General features: G+C 45.1%; 1 protein-coding gene across 1 annotated transcript; it reads left to right on the top strand.

Moving 5' to 3' along the window:
* The first annotated feature begins 3,015 nt into the window (after positions 1-3,015).
* On the top strand, positions 3,016-10,550 carry ZNF622 (zinc finger protein 622). The gene is made up of 7 exons (XM_086469256.1): positions 3,016-3,058; positions 4,115-4,723; positions 6,555-6,809; positions 7,475-7,637; positions 8,450-8,562; positions 9,448-9,591; positions 10,212-10,550. The coding sequence occupies exons 2-7, from the start codon at positions 4,117-4,119 to the stop codon at positions 10,337-10,339; spliced, it is 1,410 nt and encodes a 469-aa protein (XP_086325382.1). The 5' UTR covers positions 3,016-3,058; positions 4,115-4,116; the 3' UTR covers positions 10,340-10,550.
* The last annotated feature ends 10,345 nt before the right edge of the window (positions 10,551-20,895 follow it).

Genomic DNA, 20,895 nt, shown 5'->3' with positions numbered 1-20,895 from the left:
TTAAATTATTTGCCAGTTTAAACTCCACACATGCTGAGTGAGTGGCATGGGATCTTAAGCAGGTAACTTGTTTAACTTCTAGGGCTTTTTTGTTCACCTGCGACAAAATTGAATACCAAGCAATAGTAATCAAAGAAATAGGAAGAAGTAAAGCTAGTTTTTTTTAATGTGATGTAAACCGTTAGCAAAGTTGAGGGACCATGTCAGCTGCTACTACTACTGAAGTGATTTCCATTTGCTGGCATTTGAAGAGGTGAATACTGTCATCTAGGACCCTCAGAAAGTACAGCAACATATTATAAAAATCTTCCGATAACATATGTGTGTAGGTAAACCTGCATTTAAAGTTAACTCCATTTTATTTTTTTTCCTTTTAAGTTGAAAAAATAGGCAGATGGCCAAAAAGAGTGTAGCAAAAGGAAAGATGCTGGGAATTTTTGACACTGGCTTTATCGTTGCTTGTGCTTTTGTGTCAGTAATGCCTATTGATCGTGTTTGCTGTCCTTTACCAGTAAAAAAGTGAGCCTGTGCCTTCATTATCAAATCCATTACAAAGTTAAGTGGATGCTGAATATAGATCCCACAAGATGCAGCTTTTGAAATTATTGACATTAAAAGCGAGTTTCTGGAAAGGGTTAGAAAACCACAGCCACATCACTTCCACGGCGTTGGTTGCTAAGTTTCCTTTTTAGCTTCCCCCCAGCCTGTCCTTCCCTTTTGAAAAAAAAAAAAAAAGGAAAAATAAAAAGAAGCTTTTGCTGGGGAATCGGTAAGTTTAAAGGCCATTTAAATTTTTCAGATGAGTTAAAAGCCTCATTTCCTTGCTGCATGTTTAGGACAATCTATACACTTAGAAGAGTACAACTTACATGTTGCTGATGAAACTTTGTAGGACACCCAAACAAATGTGTGTTTCCTTGTACAGGAGTACTGGTGCCAGGAGGGGAACTGGGCTACAGGACAGGGGGAGACAGCAGGGAGGGAGCAGTCCTTCACAGGCTTTTCTGGAGCGGATTGAGGGGACGGACGAACTAGCTGGCTGTCAGCGGTGGCATTATAACAGTCTGCACTTTATTGTTATTTTCTGAAGAACACTTGTGGCTATAAAAGCACGTAACGCAGGGGCACTCTTCTGGAGTAATAGATTAGACCAAGAAGGAAAAGCAGTCGGAGGAGTTTCTCAGACTTTTTGTAAATGATCCATTTTCTGGTTTCAAGATAGAAAAATAGATTGACTTTTCTCCAATACGAGTTGCAATTTATTTTTGTCTAGAAAGAAAAACAAAGCAAAACTTGAACAAGCAAGCCATTAAAGTTTAGGGGCATAACTGCTTATTTGAGTGTCTTTAGAATTTTATTTTTCTGTTCTCGTGGTAGTAGATTACATTCAAGCCCGTAAATACTGTGTAATGGGAAGGAGGTAATTCTGTAACGTTTAATATTCTTCCTCAGGTAGTGGAAAGATGCTTAATTTTATGCTGGAAATTACCTCTTCCCTCCCAAACAACCACACGTAAGAGACACTTTGCTCAGACACGATACATTCCACTGCCAGCAGTTTGACAGCAAACCATGAAGAAAACGTTTCTCTCCTTTGCAAGATCCCTTCCACACTGCCTTCAGTCAGAAATCCCTCAAGAAACCTTCATTTTGCTGTATTCTATCAGCAGCCACAAAATAGCAGTTACTGAAAAATTCCTGTCACCATGGTCCACAGCATCTTTCTTACCAAGCACCGTCGTCACCTTCCCATCTTCCAAAGCTGAATACGTGGGCAGGAAGAAAGGCAAGCGAGTGTTAGGTAGCACATAGCTCTGAAACATGCATTTATTCCGCAGAAAGCCTGCTTTCCAGTCAAAAGGCAGTAGAGGCAGCGTAGAGGGCGTGGGTCAGAGTGTGGGCGAGTGCTGTGGGGTAACATGGAGTGTGCTCTCGCCCGTGGGATCGGTACCTGGCGTGCTTTTGCCTGGCAGGAGGCGGGGGCTGCCGTGTGGTTTTGCTGCTGGTGGCTGAAGCGCTCGCCCTCCCTCGTGTGTGCTGGCTGCTTCACAGACCCCTGCTGGGAGGAGACAAGGGGTGTCAGGACAGGGTCTGTGGGACTGGTTCAGGCCTTCGCACTCGGGACGTTCCCCTTCCGTTAGTACATCTGAGCGACAGACGGAGCGATCGCATTTGATGGGTGGCCTGAGGTGTGTCAGATCCAGCCTAAAGCACCGATTTTCGGCACACAGGGCTTTTCATGTGTACGTGCTACACACCTACTTACCATTCTTCAGTTTCTTCGTGAAAAACAATTATTCTATGCAGAGGAGGGTAAATAGTTTTAACCCAAAGTAGGATTTGAAGAAATACACATTTTACTTGTTTTTTGTTCATTTTGCACTTTTCCCAGACTGTTTAAGCCTTCAGAACAAATTCCCTGTAGTCTCCACGTCTGTTCTCAGCACACAAGCGGCGTAACAGTCTGTAGACACCACCTGTCCAGGTAACCAGAAACTGGAAAATTACAAAATGTCTTTATTTAAAATATTTTGCAGCACTTTACCTAGCCTGATTACTATTTTGTAAACATGGAATTATTATATTAATTGTTTGTAAAACCATTTAATAAATATGTGTTAGTTTTTATCTTTCATCATATCTAATCGTATGTTCGTGCTCAAAATCGGAAACCACCCCCCGCACCACCGAACCCAGCCCCTCTGGCGGAGTTTGTGCCGCTCCCGTCCTGCCCGTCCTTGGCCCGCCGCGGGCCTGGCAACGTCCATTCCCATGCCCGGGGCAGCACCGGGGCCGCCCGCTCCTGTGGGGGGCGGGAGGTAGGAGCCCCCGCCCCGGGGCGGCCCCTCCGGCCGCGGGGGGCGGCGGGCGGGGCGGGGAGCGCCGCGGGGCCTCCGCGGCGGCAGGGGGCGGGAGCGGGCGATGCTTGCCGGAAGGGGCGGGCCCCCCTCCCTGCCGCCGTTGAGCCGCCTCTTCCTGTCGGCGCTTCCCGGCCCGCGGGCCCCAGCAGCGGCGAGGAGGCGGGGGAGTGACCGGCCCGCGGCCCCATGGGCGTCAGGTGCGTGTCCCGCGGGGCGGGGGGGGGCGGCCCGGCCCGGCCCGGCCCGGCCCGGCCCGGCCCGGCCCGGCGGGAACTGTGAGGCCCGGCCTGGCCCAGCGGGGACGGTTGCTGTCGCTCCGGGCGGAGCCTCCCTGCGGGTCCCGTCCGAGTCACGTCTGGCGGTGGCGGGGAGGCCCCCGCCTGCCCTGCGTCTTGTCGGTTTATTTTAGGATTTTTCCTTGCCCCCCGCTCCCGGGTGTAAGTTGTGCCGTCACTTCTGGTGTCCGTATGGAAAGCACGTGCCTGTGTGTCAGGAATTTCTGTGTCGCGTCGGTCCCGGGGACACCGGCACTGTTTAAAGCTGCGCGGGACCCTGCGGCGGCTTTTTCTGCTTTACGCGGCTTGAGCTGCGGGCGCTGTTCTCCACTTCGTAGTCAGGTGTAAACGCCTGCGGTTCTGGGTGCTCACAGTGACACCCCTCTTCTCCTGACAGAGGCTGGGTTTGGGGTTTTTAGTTACCCCAGGGTAATGCAGTGTGTAGCTCTTGTCTGAGTGCGACGGAACAGATCAAAGTGTTCTGTCCCTGAGGTTCCTGCGAGGTGTTTGTGACTTGCGACCAACGGGATTCTGCATCGGTTGATTTGTGGCTGTAAAATACCTGTTTGGGCTGGGAAAGGGATAGGGAGCTCTGCGGGGGGGGAGGAAAACGCTTCAGAGAGCCGTCAGGACAGGCAGAGAATACATTTTCCTCTGAAACAAAAAGCATCTGTTACACCGAATGGATGCTTACAGTATTTCAAATAAAATAGCACAGCCTTTGTCTTCTGGGTTCAGAGCTGGGATGCTCTGGTGCTGCTGTGCTGTGAGTAGTCTCAGATAACTGTATCAGAGTTGTATTTTTTTGCTCCTTCTAGTATGTAACATGCCATTTGCTGATGGTAATGTATCTCTGATGCTGCCGCTAACATATCTCTGATGCTGCCTTACATGGGTGCTGTCAGGATGTAGGCTTTGGGCTTTTATGTGGTTGCTGTTTATCTTTATTAACATGATTTTTTTCACCCCACTCTCTAGTAATGGCAACCTACACTTGTATCACTTGCCGTGTGGCTTTCAAGGATGCTGACATTCAGCGTGCCCATTACAAAACTGACTGGCACAGGTACAATCTGAAGCGTAAGGTTGCCGACATGCCTCCCGTCACTGCTGAGAATTTCCAAGAGAGAGTCCTAGCACAGACAGCGATAGCAGAGGAGCAAAACAAAATCACCGCCACGTACTGCACAGTTTGCAGCAAGAGATTCTCCACCTTCAATGCCTATGAGAATCACTTGAAGTCCAAGAAGCACCTGGAGTTGGAGAAGAAAACTGTTCAAGCTGTCAGCAAGAAGGTGGAAATACTAAATGAAAAGAATCTGGAAAAGGGGCTGGCTCCAGAGAATGTAAACAAAGATGAGATGAACACGGCTATTCAGCAGGCCATCAGAGCTCAGCCCTCTTCGTCTCCGAAGAAGACATCTTTACCTCCTAGTAATAGCAGCGTCTGTCCCATTGCCACAGGAAGCGCCGGCTTGTCACAGAATAGAGAGCGATCGGAAAAACCTCCCCGGCTACAGTGGTTTGAGCAGCAAGCAAAGAAGCTGGCCAGGCAGCAAGCAGAGGAAGAGGATGATGTGGAAGAAGGTAAGGCAGTAAAATGCTGATGAGAGGTAGCTGGGGATAAGTGATGTGGTTGTTGGTTTTGTGTAAAAGCCTCCTGCTGCTTCTGTAGCCGTACAGCGTTTTCCATCGCAAAAGGTCTTCTTGTTGACTAAATCTCCAGCTTAGCAGAGCAGTTAAGGTTGGCTGATGCTCGCAGCCAGGGACTCCATGTTAGCATCTGAACTGCCAGCTGCTCAAGATACTAGTGTGTGTGAAGGTTTAATGTGAACAGTTGCTGATATCAGTACTGTTCCCCATGCAAAATTCCAGGGGAAGTTTCCTTTAAGGAAGGCTAACATAAAAGGTGACCCTAAAACTACTTCTGAAAAATAGATGGACAAAATTCCAGTCACGATCATTTGCTGTTGTCCTATCAGTCACTTGACTGAGCTGCTGAAGAGGCGGGAGTGGGGTTGGTTTTGTTTTTCTTAGCACATCAAGACCGGAGGAGAACGTTTGCTCCTTAGCCTGACAATGGCACAGCTGCTCAGCTTGTTGGCATCTGTGTTAAAATTGGTTTGAGAGTCGCCACCCCAACTGCCTGTTGCTGCTGCTTCACCCTCGCTGCTTGTGTGATACAGCTCTTTGTTGGGGGTCTGCTGGAAAGTGGACAGCTGTGAAGATCAGAGCTTCAGAATTCCCAGAAAAGGATGATTTTTAACCCGGGTGCTTTCAGCGCTGTGATGTACTGTGCAGCTCCAGATGCATCTGTTGGAGCAGTTGAATGAAGTGGTTAAACTGCAGGAAGGGGACGGGTGTGAGTGAAGTGGGACCATGCTGTGCCGGCTTCGTTACCAAAACGGTTGTGTCGTGTTACTCCATCTGTTACAGCAGTTTTGTGCTGGTGAAATTTCGGTTGCAATTCAGGGAACCTGTTCTACAGGAGAAGAGCCGTGTACCTCTGAATGTGTATCTTAACCTCTGAAGAAGGAGCCGTCTTGCACCTGTGTTGTATTAATGTGTTAGTCATAAGCTGTAATGCTAAAATCTCAGTAGATTTCTGAATTTTCCTTTTAAATGTTTGTCCAGGAATGTTTCCTACAAGTCCTGTTGATTCAGTGTCAGGCTTTTAAAGTGATTAAACTGTATCCTATAGCAACGCTCTCTAATTAGCAGCCTGCAACACCAGGGAGCGCCCTGTTCTCAAACACTGTGTGGACATGGCGTTGGAAGGGGACCAGTAGGAATGTAGAGGGAAATGCTCACTACCCCAGACCTGAACTCCTTAAAAAAGATCCCTGGACCCCTCTAGCAGTATAATCAGATTGCTGGTTCGTCTGTCCATTAATGAGCTCTGCAGTAATCATTCAAACGTGTAAAATTGTTAGTGTATCTAGTATATACTAACACAGAACCTAACACAGTGTGTCTGTGACATCTGGCTTTGTTCTTCTCTGTTGTTAAAGGTGTACGTGAACATTGTCCCTCACTGCTGAGTCACTGCTGGAAATGAGTATTTTCGCGGTTCTGACAGAGTTGTGTTGTTTTCAGTGAGCCATGCATGTGTTCTTGTGGTGTGGTGAATTAAACGTAAGGCTTTGAAACAGCAATAAAGTGTTGATAGTTGAGAAAATAGAGGGGGGGGAAAATACCAGATCTGCCAACTTTTTCATGAGCAGAGTTGAGCTTTGCTGTGCGTCTTACGGAGATGTGTGTTTTACTGGCAATGATATATTCTTGCATCTGGAAGTGCCTGTGTGGCACTTAGCTGTAAGAATAGAAAATGCAGTATTTTTCTAACTTAATTTGGACTGGTTTTGCTTGGCAGAAGTAATCATATAAATAAACGTTTTTTTTAAACTTCCTTTAAAAGACTGGGAAGATATGGATTCCGAAGAAGATGTTGGCTCTGAAGAAGACATGGAAAGTGTGGGAGAAGAAGAGGAGGAGCAGGCAGAAGCTGAGAGCACTGCTGCTGTTGGGGCCATACCAGTCACGGACTGCTTGTTCTGTCCCCACCATTCAAGATCTCTCACAAAAAATGTGGCCCATATGACAAAAGCTCACAGTTTCTTCATTCCGGACATAGAGTACCTTGTGGATCTCAGAGGACTGATCAAGTACCTGGGTATGCCTTAAATGTTCTCTGATTTTTGATCAGGATAATTATATACTGTTATTGCTTATTTTCACTTGGATATGAGTTTAAATGTTTTGGCGTTTTTTTTGTGTAAAATCTGAGTGCTGTCTAGTTCAGTATTTTGATCATGAGCAGGACCATGGGCTTTCTGGGGAGGGTGAGAAAAACCCCACTGAGCAAACATGTGGTCATGTACCCTGTAGGCCTCACGTGGTTTTATAACATTGAGGAAGTTGCTCAGCTAACTTGAAATTTAGGACACAACTCTATTGCTGACATGTGTGTGTGAACTGTGTTATCCTACTGATGAGTCATAAGTGTTCGCCTCAGTGGTTTACAGTACTTCTGAGAGAGCTAAAAGGTAGAAAAAAATGTATTTTCCTTGGAAGTCGACAAGTAATTATGAGAATAAAATAATTTTGGGGTATCAGATAGAAAACTGTATTGGGAGTATGAAATTTGTTGCTGAGAATACATAATGGTCTGAACCTTGTCATACAAAATCTTTAAATGCACAGACTTGTCCCTGATGGAGCCGTGTGGTCAAGGCATAGGAACAGCAGAGCTTTTCTGGAAATGAGGGGCTCAGGGCTCTTCCTCGGTCTGTCTGCCTGCAAGCTGGGCATCAATAGAAGTGTCAATGTTTTCTGCAGGAGAGAAAGTTGGCGTTGGGAAAATCTGCATCTGGTGCAATGAAAAAGGGAAATCCTTCTACTCTACGGAAGCAGTACAGGCTCACATGAATGATAAAAGCCACTGCAAACTCTTCACAGATGGAGATGCTGCCCTGGAATTTGCAGACTTCTATGATTTTAGGTGAGGATGCTTTTCTTTGAGTGAAGCACAGATGGGGACAGACAAAAGGGCAGTTGAATATTACATCAGAAACAATTATTCATTCTTAAAATTTAGTCCTGTACCAGGCCCTGATGCTTAGTTTGCGTAGCTAGTTCACAACTGTTCTAGGTAAGCGTAACAACGGGATTGGTTCTCCTCTCCTGTGACCACTAATGCCAGTCCTGCATGAAAATGTATTTTGAATTCTGTTTTGTGTGTTTGCTGTGGCTGAGCTTAGATTTCAGTGCACCAGCAAAGACCATAAAAGGGCATAACTGTCTCTTCCATTGCCTTCTAGGCAGATCATGGGCTTAATGCCTACTGTGGATTTTCTCTTTTTTTTTTTTTTTTTTTGAAGTAGCTGGAGTTAAACAGGACTGCTCTGATTTAGAGGCCTCTTGTTGAACTTCCTGTAACTCACCCTGAGCTGTGTTCATTTTGGTCAGAAATACCTCCTGTTATGGTGACAGGTGGATGTAGTGGCTTCTCTTGGAGTGCTTGTTCAGTAGCTGTGCAGAGCTGGGAGGCTGCACAGTCGTGGCTTTTCACCATAAGTCGCTGTGAGTGTGCAGCAGCAGCACTGTGCTGGGTTATAGAACTGGCTGGAGAAAGGGTGGTCCTTGTCTTTAGCCTCTGTTCAGGGCGGGGTGCTACTGGGAAGAACTCCCAAACCAAGGTAGTGACAATGTCCGTGGCTTGCTGTAACTTTGCACGGCAGTTCTTTTGTGTAACGGGTGTGGATAGCTGCAGCTACTCCCCATGTGTAAACCGTGTGCTGCCGCGCTTCACAGGAGCAGTTACCCTGAACACAAGGATGAGGAAGGTGGGGAGATGCAGGGACAGCGCCCAGCAGAGAAAGATTTGGATTATGATGATGACACCATGGAGCTGATCCTTCCTTCAGGTAGGCATGGGATTTGTGTTACAACCTACTTTCTCTGCATTTCTCATGGCTGTAGCCATTACCTGCAGTGTAGGTCGTGGTAGGTATTTTTTCCTTTGGCAAGGAGAAAGTAATTTTGCATCAAAGATTCTTTGAGATTTTGTGCTCACCTTCCATTATTTTCACTACCAAGTAGTTCAGCTTCTTCAGTGTAATGTATATGTAGACTGGGGCAGGGGGTTCCTTTGCCTGCTTTACGTCTTCATTAACATGTGACTCACATGGCATAATCCAAGAGTTTCCATGTCTTGTTTCAGTGCAGCGTGGAGAGGCTGTAACTTAGGTTATCTAGTGTAGGTTTTGTAGAGAGGCAGCTGGTAACTAGTTTATAAACTAGTTCAGTAAAATTAATCTATTTAAACAAACTTACTCTTGCCTTGTATAGCATTTGGCACTCTTGCTTGCGTTTGTGTTTTTTGGTGTGTTTTTGTATGAGGGGACCTCAGCCCTCTCATTCTGAAAAGTGCTGTCAACTCTGCAATTGCAGAAGATTTTCTGAATGTCAGCAAGTTTTTTTCCCTGGTTACTAGAAACAGCATCGCCTCTCTGCTCATTCTGCTGATTGAACTTTTCTTTTCTGATAACTGCTTGTTTATTTTCTGAGCTAAGGCCCTCTTGAACAACAGCACTCTGGTTTTGTTGGGTTTTTTCCTTCTTCAAGGTGGAGTGCAGAACAGCAGCTCTTAAGGAATTGAGTTTGTTGTAGTCTTAAAGGTTTTAAGGTTCTGGGCCATTTGAAAGCATGTCTCAGGACAGGGATTTTCTGCAGTTTTCACAATATGCTTGGCTACTGCATTTCAGAAGCTGCCTCATTATGCGTAATAAGATGTCACCTCCTCTGAACAGGTGCAAGAGTGGGTCATCGTTCTTTAATGAGGTACTACAAGCAACGGTTTGGTCTGTCAAGAACAGTGGCTGTTGTGAAAAATAAGAAAGCAGTGAGTCGGGTGTTGCAGCAGTACAGAGCTTTGGGCTGGACAAGTCAGGCGGGTAAGTGACAACATGAGGTTTTTTGCAGAGGATGAGTTTCTAGGATGTCATCACTCTACAAAAAAGAAGGCCAAGTTTGTTTCACATTTGGGGGGTTTTCTGCAGTAGTTTGTCTTCTGTTCAGTTCCCTTTAATTCCTGACATCCAAGCAGAATAAGTTATAGGAAGTTGTTTGTGTCTAAAATACCTTACAGCTTCTGTGCAAGCCCTTCAGGTCATTACATGCATGTTTGTGATATTTGGTGACTTCCTAAGGTTTGTTTTCTAGGGTAATAATCCTTGCTCTGCCTGTCAAAAGCACTATTCATAATAACGTAACATAAATCGCTCTTTGACAGTTGGAATACTTTTCCGGTTGGGGAGCAGTGATGTGATCTGTATCCGCTTTTGGAATAAAAAAATTGCACACTGGAATGCAGAACAACCTTTTCCCTTAGTCACAATCATGGGCTTTCCTGGAGGGAACTGGCCTTTACAGACATGAAAAGCAGCGTGGCGGTATGGGAAGGAAAGCATACAGCTGGCTGCTGATATGAACGGACAGGTTAGCTGCTTTGCCTAGGTAGTGAGTAAGCTTACAGACATTTATCCCTCTTTCTCTTCCTCCTCTCTCCCTGAAGGGGCAGTCTCTGCTCAGCAGCGTGATATGCAATACCTGCAGAGGATGAAGTCAAAGTGGATGCTCAAGACAGGAATGCGTAACAATGCTACAAAGCAGATGCATTTCCGTGTGCAAGTCAGATTTTGAGTTCCCAAGAGTGCTGCATGCAATGGGTTTTGGGAAGGGGGATTTAATGATTTCTGGGTCAAGGATTCTGTTATTAAAATGGACTTGATACCTATCAAATGAGGATGTGTATGCTGGTGTGCCTTCCTGCCTATCAGAAGAGCAGGGAGCTTACATCTTCTGGTGAAATGATGGTTGGCCTAACTTAAAAAATAAAGTACCTTAAATGGAATATGTGGCAAAGTAGTCATGACTATGAATAAAGATGCATGCATGCCCAGTCTTGCTGCCCGTCTTTGTGCGATCTGTTTCTGTGGGGCAGTTGACATTGTCATTTGTCTGAATATCTTCAGTTTCCAATTCTGCAAAATGGTTGAGGCCAAGAGAAGATCGTGGGTCTAAGAGCCTGAGGTGGAGCGTATTGAAAGTGTTCACTCGTGGATGGGTTAGCTGGGTGTTTTGGACTTCTGGCTGGCATTACTGAGGTAAAAATGTGAGATCAGAGATTCTAGGAAGGTTAAGTGATAAGTGTTTGAAGAAATGCACTGATGGAAAACATATCTCCAGGATTAATATTGTCCTCAGAAGTTGACTTTACTTGCTTGATGCTCCAGCTCAGGGCTGGATTAGTAATTTACAGTGCAGTTTTTTAATGTTGAATTTAATGAATTTTCATTAGCTAAAAACTGCTCAAAATTACCATAACATTTAGCTGAATGTCAGTCAAAATCTCTGATGATCTGTTAAAGATTTCCTGATTAAAACCCTGAAGTTACTGTTGACATCAGCTTTTGTTGTTCCCCTTGAGTACTGGTGTTTCATATGACCTTGCAGAAGGGAAGTGACACAAGCCATGGATTGGGTAGAATGGAGGCGTGCTCTCCACTTAAGCAGGTGAGCTGTTACAGGTGGGTGTAGAGAAAACCTGCTTGTTAAAGATCTGAGGCAGCAGCACTGGTGTTGGTCCTGGTGTTGTAGATGTCAAAAGTTTCCATGACCTTACCAGTTCTTCTGACCTTCATGTAAGGAGGGGCACTTATGCGCAAGCTCATGAAGCCCCAGGCTGTAGTGTGCTGGGCACTGTGAGTGTGTGCCACAGGAAAGCTGCTGTTTGTGTTCTTGTCCATTGTGAAGGCAGATGCAGCTGGTTACAGTCAAGTTGCACTTCTGTGTTTTAGGATTACTCTGGATTCGCTAGTAGTGGCTTTCATTGGCATAATTTTAATATAAGTTTTCTTTCTCTCCTGTGAACGGTGTGTGAATAGTGTCACTGGGAATGGCAGGAGGAGACTTTGTCAATTAACACTGTATTTTGACCTCTTAAGATGGGGATTGCCTAGATTTCCTGAACAGTCTAGTTCAGAAAGAAATGCAAATAAGTGAAATGAAAAATGGTAGTCATTTGTCAAGTCACCAGGAAGCTGAAGGAGACAGTTTCTATAGTATGCACCTATGATTCTGTCCTACATATCTTACTGCAGTTTCGCCAGAAGACAATGTAGGAGAGGTGTTGAAACCCACTGGTATTTTAAAGGAAGTTTTAAGCTGAAAATGGGTGCCTTGGAAAACCAGCAGAGGGCATAGGAAAGCTTTTCCCAGAATTGTGTTTACTATGAAAAGAAATAAAGTCTAGTGGAGTACTGGTGGGGTGGTGTCCTGGTTTGGCTGGGACAGAAGCCCAGCCCAGCCATGCCAGGCAGGCCATCAGCAGTTTGGAGTCAGCCAGGGCAGCTGACCTGAGTGAGCTACAGGGGTAGCCCGTCCCATCATGGCATGGGCATTATAAAGGGGGAAGGTTTGCTGAGGAGAGGGAACTCCTGTGGGGTCCCTGCTGAGGTTCCTCATGCTCCTCCTCTGGCTTCTCCTGAGGACTGCTCTCTGGTTGATTATGATGACTGGATATTCATTTGGCTGAGTATAACTCTGTGGGTATTAGTGTTATCTCATTTAAATCTGTTTCACTTCTATCCATGGATCTGCTCTCCTTTTTCCTGATTCCCCTCCTTGGCTGGTGAGGGGTCATCAGGTGATAGCGTGACTGTTACAGTTCAGCCCTGGGTATGGGCTAAATGTAGTCAGGTGAGAAGGCAAAGCTCGCCACTAACAGGAGTTAAGATTAGCACTAGACTCTTGTGAGATGAATTGCTATTAATATCTTTATGTAGGTCCAGGGAGAGCACTGCTAGCAAAGGGTAGATAGAGTAAGTATCGAGGTCATCTACAGTATTCAGCAACAGTACTACAGTTGGCACAGCTTGTAGGTAACTCCAGCTCTGTCAAAGCATCTGAGAGTATTTTTATGAAACTTGCTTCGCAGTGTTACAGCTTAGTCTTTCACCTCCCTAGCCTAAATCCTAAAGATTGTACAAAGGATAGCTGAGGGCAGTTTTTTGTTTCCAAATTATGATGGTTCCTGTCAAGAACTTATGTTTCCAGCTATGACCTAGCCTTGCACATGTGCTCCCCTGCTCCGACTCTGTGGTTTCTGTCTCTTACTATCAGAATAAGAAGAAAGTAAAATCTAGAGGCAACCAAGTAGATTTGAGACAGTGTCTGGATATAATAGGCACTCCGGGGCAAGAATTTCCTGGTATGATTGTAGTTCAGTGGGTGTGCTGTTCCCAGAGGAAGAGATGATCCTGTCTCAAGCTGGTGCATCCATAGTAGGAAGGGCTGGGAAGAAGCATAGAAAAGCTGTCCCGTTTTGGACAGGGTTGGGGTTCTGCCTGCCTGTTCATCCAGTAATAACTGAATGTTGAATTGGTCTCAGTGCTGCATCGGGCATTGCAGAATGAATCAGCAGAATGAAGGAGCTGGCAAAGCTGACAGAGTACACCTGCCATCTCCTTTTAAAAGTAGTTCTTCTGTTTTGTACACTTGTCTGAAAGCAACCCAATTGGAGGGAAAAACGTGTACCTGTTATCTGGAAGGGAGGGGATAGGAAAGAGGGAGAAGCATCTGGGATGTAGAGTGGCAGGAGAGTCAGATATGTAAAACATCCTAACAGTGAATTACGCTGAAGCTGTAAGTCAACAAGTAAAGATCTATTTAAAGTGAGCGCTCCCTTTAAGAGTGCATTATTGATCCCTACTCAGTTTCCACAAGGTGGAGGGCCTGAAATGTAAAGGAGTTGGACCATTCCCTGGCTAACATCTGATGTCTGAGGGGCATCTGAGATTCTTTGCTACAACTTGTAGGAGTTATTATTGATCTATTAAAACAGAGACACCCTGTGCTCGTGGACTTCATCTGCTCAGGGTTTTGGTCACCCTCCTCCACGCTGTCTGCATAAAGCTGCTAGTGGAGAACTGCACTTCAGAGACCCACGTGGGTTTATGCTATTATGACCTGTAACAGATGAGAGGTTAGAGAGAAGCTTTAGGGCACATCTGACTGAAAATTAAAAATATGTCTTAAAAGCCTTGAATCTTGGTGGTTAATTGCTTTAGCCCAAGTGACTGACATACTGCTGCTGCAGAACAGCAGTCACCAGACTGTCATCAAATCCCAAATCCTCAGCAGTCGGCAGAGCCTCAATAGTAGAGATCACCAACTGATGGCACTTGATGTGTGAGAGCGAGCCAAACCATCTATTTTCAGGAATCTGACCCAGAGGAGATTTCTGTTCTCTCTCCCACCACCTCCCAAGCTACCCTGTGTAAGGTGTGCAGCCAGGCACCTCAGGAACAGGAGACCTGAGACCAGTTTTGTGTTCACGATTTCTGCACCTGGCTCAGGTACCAGACTAAAAGCAGAGTCATAAATGTTAGCTGAGCCAGGAAAGGAGTCGGAATCACTCTCCTCTAAAAGCAGTCAGCACTTCCCAGTGTAAATTTATGTGACTCTTCCCAAGAGCAGAAAGGGATCATTAAACAGGTTTTTAAATAATGATGTTACCAAACATTTATGTCTCTGTACTTGTCTGATGGAAGAAAAAGGGTTACCTAACATTGAGACATATTTTCCATCATTCATTACACTTGTGTTGGAGGCTTACTTGCTTCCCACTTTATTGTATTTATTTTTTTCAACTTTTTTAATATTTTCTGAGAATTTACAGTGGAAAATTCCATAACCTTGGAATGGAAGTAAGAGGTTTGCTCCTTCTGCATCATGCGTTAATAGACAAAAGTGAATGTGTACCAGGACTCAGAAGTGCGCATTCACATCATCAGATGACCTTATACCTTAACATTTCCATTCTTGAAGGATCTTCAGGAAACAGGTCTGGATAGGAACTAACTGACAATCAATAACCCAAGTAACAGAATTAGCATCAGCAAATGTTATTGGTTTAAAAAGGGGGAAAAAAAATAAAATCTTTCCATTTCTTACAGGCTCTAGAAGCCACAAAGAATAACCTCATGTTTTACAAAATGAAATTTGTAGCAAGATACATTTCTCTTTGGAACACTTCTTTCTTTATTCTGCCAGGTCAATGAGAACTTTTGTTTGATAATTAAAACATGCCTGGAAGATCCAGCTAGAAGTTTACAAAACTCAGTGGCTCAGTAAATAGTCACCAGACCCATAGAAGTTGCATTTCTGCAGCAAAAGGGTAAACCAAATACCTCAGATGTGCAAGAAGAGTGCTGGAGCATAGGCTGGTGCTAAGCTCTGGGGATATTTTCCAGCAGGCTGAGAAGGCAGAAGGAGTCGTCCTGAGCATACACCCCGTGGCCCATCGGCTGCAGTGCTCCAGAGGGGATTTCAGCCTCTGCAGCACACTTAACGTTGGGCTCTGCAATCTACACAGGTGCAGCCCCAAATACCAGCTGAGGCCTGAGTGTGGGGTCCTTGCCTTGGTTTCCTCTGTTATTTGTCATTCTTTTAAGCTAGAAAAAGTTCATGCTTGTAAGCCTCAGGGCCAATTTGCCTTACATCGCCCCACCTGAAACAAATCCCACCACACAAAAACAATTTCACATTTCCTATCCCGGCCAATGCCTGTTAATGATTTGGCAGAGTTTATACAGTCATCTGTAGATATATTAGCTGCTTTTTTTTCTGGCTTGGGTAGCTTTCCACCCTTAAATTTCCACTCTTTACAAACGTGAAAGCAATCTGGCTTTCTGGGGTGAGATCTGCCTTTGGTCTCCCACAATTCTGTTACACTAATCACCGCTAATGCCTTGACAGGTAAGGCAACTGTGTGTTGGCTTTCATTATATGCACTGAAAATCTTGATAAAATATTTGCTGAAGTGTTCAAAGATCCAGATACTTTCTCACATCTTTCATAGGGGCAGTCATACCTAGCTTACTTAATTCCTTGCAATCATGGTATTTCAAGAAATCCTGCCATTCAAGTCACCATATTTTAACTATACTGATGAAGTGCATACTTTCAAAATACAGCAAATGAAAAATTCTTTCGAGGTTTTTTTTCTGGTAAGTGTTAAGCAATACCAACTGAGGTTACCTTAAACTGGCCATAGACCAACGATAAACCTGGACTGTTACTTCTATTCAAATGATGTATGGTAAGTTCGTCCCCCATCTGAGTGCCTGGTAGATGTCGTCGTCTTTCTTCATCTTTAATATAGGACACTTGCCAGCTGCGTCTGCTTTCCTGCCAGTACAAGGCTCATTGTCCCACAGAGAAGGGAAGAGTGACCTGTAAGGTGCAGAGCTCTGTCTGTTGTCCTCGAACGCTTTAGAGATTGGCCAGCTGGTGTCGGTAGAAGCCCCATAGTTCATTGTACAGTCTATTTTCGTTTGCTTGCTTGTCTGCTTAGCTCAGCCATGCCTGCTGTAGCTGCATGGGAGAAAGCATGTCACACTTAAGTTTGTCCTTGGCTCTTCCAACACCTAAGTCACCGTGGTTCTTCCTGCAACACAGTTCCTGACAGAAAAACAGCATTTTATAGGAGAGGAGAGGAGCAGCACCATCATGACTTAGTCCCGTAGCCATTTACAGAGCATGCAGAGAGGATTAAGTGGCTCATCTGTGGCCACACAGTTCTCTAGCAAGGACCTACCAAGAACTAGTCAACAGGATCTAATGCAACGTCCTACCTCGCCCCAGGATCTGGGTGCCTATCTTCAGTTGTAATCTGAAGCAGAGAGTCCTCTCCTGAGAGCAGGTGCTTTTCAGATAATAGACCAGAACTGATTTGAGTGTTTGAGTGCTTACAGGAGGGTGCCTGCTTCTTAATTAATAGGCTAGCTGTTCAGATTCTTTGTTACTGGGCAGTTAAATACAGAAATCAAAGATGCCTTTGAAGTTCTATTTTAAATTACTCTGTCTTTCAGCTCCATGAACCATCCATTTTTTTCTGTGCTGTGGCATAGCTCCAATAAGCGACCCCAGTACAGCCAGTACTGAATAGCTGAGGTACTTTGGGTGGGATTACAGCCAAAGCTGTATGTGCATACCCAAGTTACCCAGAGTCATGTATACAGGAAATTAGTGCCAGAAACTGCCATCAGCCTACCTCAAACATTTACCATGTCTCAATGGCGAGCTCACCCAGGCTTAGGAGGTCACCAAGCATTGAACAGTTTGGAAACCCACCTGTTCTTACCAATGGTTAGATACCCTTACACTGTGCACTTGTTTTACTGCTGCTTGTCTCATCTTGTTTCTAGGGCATCTCAAGCTGGCTGGTAGCTCCCAGAGCTCAGTAGAGTAGCCCCAAATCTATGTTTTGTTCCTTGACACCAGCTGTGTTAGAGGTTGAACTCCAGGTAAGGTAAAAGAAGCCCATTGATAACTCTAGCAAACAACCAAAGGAAATCTAATACAAAATTACTTTTTACATGGCTTTCCTCCTGCAGTTTGTGTCAGCTGGAGTGGATCACAGCTCACATTCTCACATGCTCACTTAAGCGAGGCATTCCAGCGTGCAGGCTCTTGAACTTCCAAGCCCATTTATATGCCTATCTGTAACAGCTGCAGATATTAACAGCAAATCATTCAAGCAGCGAGAATAAATAAATCCTCTGTTATTTCATATAATATTTTACTGGCTGATTGATTGTGAGGAAATAATCCCATTTTGACTGGCTAGTTTATTTGATGTCCAGAGGCAAGTGCAAGAAACCACCGTGCCTAGGACTGAAGGTCGTACAAAGGCATTAAATCACATGTCGGGAGCATCCAGCTTAACTGTGCCCCACCTGCCCACCTGGTCAGTAGCTCTCATGAACAGTTTTCCTGTAGGTCTTTCAAACCTTCACACACAAAAGTGTTATAAGAAGATTAAAAGGCAACAGTTTCCGTGATATACTTGATCAGATCCCACTCCGTGTTTTTATTTAAAAGCAACATTATGAGAGTAGTTTATGGGCTTTTTCCCTCATTAGCATTCCATTCTTGCTAAGACCTTGAACCTTTAATAAGTCTTTGTTTCTCAGTGTTTTATTGTGTACCAGTTACTTCTGGGATGCTTTCGAGGTTTGCATGATCAAGGCATTCATTCCCCTTGGCTGCTATCTCAAAAGGAATCTCTTGAGATTATTCTCAGGGATACATACATCTTTATCTTCCCTGCTTTAATTCATTAGTTGCCTAACAGCACCTCTCAAGGTTATCAGAGAAAAAAAAAAAAAAAAAAAAAAGAAATCTGCAGCACAGCTTAAAGGGTTTGGAGGAAAAGAAAAAAGTGGTGTGATAAGGGGAGGAGATTTTGTGCAATCCAAGACCCCTGCATACTGAATGTATAACGGTTTGCAGCCTGCAAGAAAAGAGTCCCAATGGATCTTTAGAGGACAGTATTTACAGAGTAGTTGCTTAATGTTCTAAAAGTCCATTGAAGAAGTAGGTGAGCTATTCCTATAAACTAACCAAATGCTTCAGAAAAATATGAACTATAGCTACTTCAGCATTTTCCAGCTATGGAATTGGTGACTGGTTCTCAAGTAGATGTGATTTATTTGATTTACTTAACTTCTTTGCTTCTCTTATTTCTTAGTTGTCATGTGCACAGGGCTTTAGGGTTTTTTGCTGTACTGTGCTCTGACTAACTGCTTTATGGAGCCATTGAAGACTAAACTGGAATTCCTTCATTAATACAACAGCATCAGTTTATGAATGAGTATGCAGCAGGTTTCGAAAGACCATCTCCCTCCTTGGCTAAAGTGATGATGTTGCAAAAAGCCTCAGCATTCTTGCACGTCTGTTCATCTTCCTATGTGACGTGCCCTAGCTGGAGTACAGCTATAGCTCAAGGTTACAGCAAGAAAGAGGTAAATGTATCCAGACAGAAGAAAAAATAAATCTTGCAGTAGGGACCAAGGTCTCTTTTACAGCCCTTACAGAGCGCCACACAACACTTGGGATGTTCTCCCCTGAAGCCTGGCTTTTTGGAAGGGCTCCAACTCCAGCTGATCTTTGAGGTTGGCGTAACAATTTGTATTATTTACAAACAGGATTTTAGTTGCTCAGTACCTTTGGTTAACATGGGATACGCTATCCCCTGATTGCTTTCCTCTTCCTGCTGTCTGTTGTCTGCATAAAATACAGAGAAACCTTGCTGATTCAGTCATGGGATCAGTCCCTCAGGCAGCAATCTCTAAGCTGATTTCCAACAATGTCTCCTATCCATTCAGTTACAGAAGATGCTTGTCTATGCAAGGACCCAGTACATTTAAAATGGCTTCAAAAGGGACAAACCATTGCTTACTTTTTATATAAGTCGAGTTCAATGCCTCACCTGGAGACAGAACTTTCTTTCTTACATCCAAAAATTTGTCACAGTTTTGACCAGAGTTGTAAAACTTTATAGACAGCACACCAGCCTCACAGAAAATGACAGCTTCTGTCCACATCCAATAGCAAATACACAAATTGCCTTGAAGTCGAATATAGCCCACAATAGCAACAAGAGGACAGGGAAGACTATTACTCTTTGTGATACAGTGGTCTGTAGTACAGCTGTTAAAAAGCAAAAACATTTCTGTCGGAGGGATAAGTTGTCTCCAGAAGTCAACCACCACGAAGTGGACCACAGCCAGCTGACTGGAATCAGCTCAGTCCAGCTTATCGGGAGTGTAAGAGCCTCTGTGCTGTACCTTGGCAGCTTTCACTGAAATCCAGCTTCCATCACAGCCTGTTACGCTGTAGAGTGTCTGTGTGAGAGGGAAAATACTCTCTCCTGCAGCCTTGGGGAAAACCTAATGCACCCCCTGGAGCTAAGGGGCTTGCATAGGAAATCCCATCTCTGCTTCCAACCCAGGCACACAGAGTGGGAGAATCCAGTGGAGGCTGCTGCCTAGTGCTGGATCTCTTGGGTCTCAGTTCTTTGTGCTGAAAGCAGAAAGTAGATCATCTGACTTTCCTGAACCTGTGCTTGAAAACAACACTGAGTCATGAGCAGACATTTTGATAAGGGAAAATTTTCCCTGAGAGCCCTGAGGCAAGGAGGTAAAAAGAGGGAATGGGACAAAACATGCAAGGAAAGACCCACAGCTGGAAAAAAAAAAGAATTCTGTGCACTGTGGTAAAGACCACCTCACCTTTATTCATCCAAGGTGACGGCATCTCTGCCTAGCAGAGGACATGAGGCCAGACACGCTTCCCATTTCAGCTGACACGTCCTTGTTCCTCTGGACGCAGAAGTGCTCTGCTGACAGGCCAGACCATTTGCCACCATAACAGAAAACCAGTCTTCAGTAAGTAGTATCAAGACAGGTGTTTCAGAAGACATGGACGCCAGTTTTTATGCCAGTCTGGCAGATGATGCTGGTAGGACTCTTGAGGACAGTCTCCCCTCTGCCCTCTCTGCTTTCACGAGCTGTTTGCCCTAGAACTACTTCCAGGTTGCCCTCACACAGGTGATGAACTGGGCAGATGGCATGTGGGGGCAAGTGAGCGAAGAGTTTCACATTTGTTGGGAGCAGCCTTGTTACGTTTCCCTGAGCCAGTACTTTGCCCAAGGCGAGTGCTTCCGGTGTTAGCTCAGGCAACACAGGGGTGGGAAGCGTTGAGGCTTCCTGCACGGAGCTGAAGAAGGTGCTTTAGACGGCTCGTGTGCTCACTCTGGCACCTGCTCTGAGGGACCCTTCGCAGCCATGCATCTGCACTCTCCGCTGCTGCCTCCCCCTGCTCTCCGCCTGCTTTCAGGCTTAGTGTTTCTGTCTGCCCCACTCCACTGCTGCTCCTGCAGCCTGTCCGCACATTTAGGCTCTAGCTGAGTGTCCAGCCCTCAGGATTTTCTGCCAAGAGAAAACAAGGCTTGGCCTTTGCATTCCAAGCAGGTCTGTGTGCAAGGTCGGAGAAATAACGAACTGGACCTGATGGTCCAAATCCAGCAGTCATAAATCAGCAGTGTGTAATCTTACAGGAGATGACAGCTTCTCTGTCCAGGATGCCTTCCCCAGCCTCACAACTGAACTACAACAGCTTTTAGATTTGTTGCCCGCTCACAAATGCCCTTTTTTCCCTTTATCTCCTTTCAGTACTGTCATCTTTATGATGAAATAGGAGTCAATAGTGTCACTGTATGAGATCCAGATAGCTCAGCAGTATAGCATATGCTGATTCACCTAGGCTTGCTTTTTATTTGGCTTCTAAATGCAGAAGCCCAGCTTATCAGCATACAGTGCTCTATTAACAATATTCATGAGCTGAAGTTT

This window comes from Leptosomus discolor, chromosome 8, assembly GCF_034619465.1.
Source record: "Leptosomus discolor isolate bLepDis1 chromosome 8, bLepDis1.hap2, whole genome shotgun sequence".
In the NCBI taxonomy this organism is placed as follows: Eukaryota; Metazoa; Chordata; class Aves; order Leptosomiformes; family Leptosomidae; genus Leptosomus; species Leptosomus discolor.
Note: the sequence above shows the minus strand (reverse complement) of the source record. Positions and strands in the feature narration are given on the sequence as shown.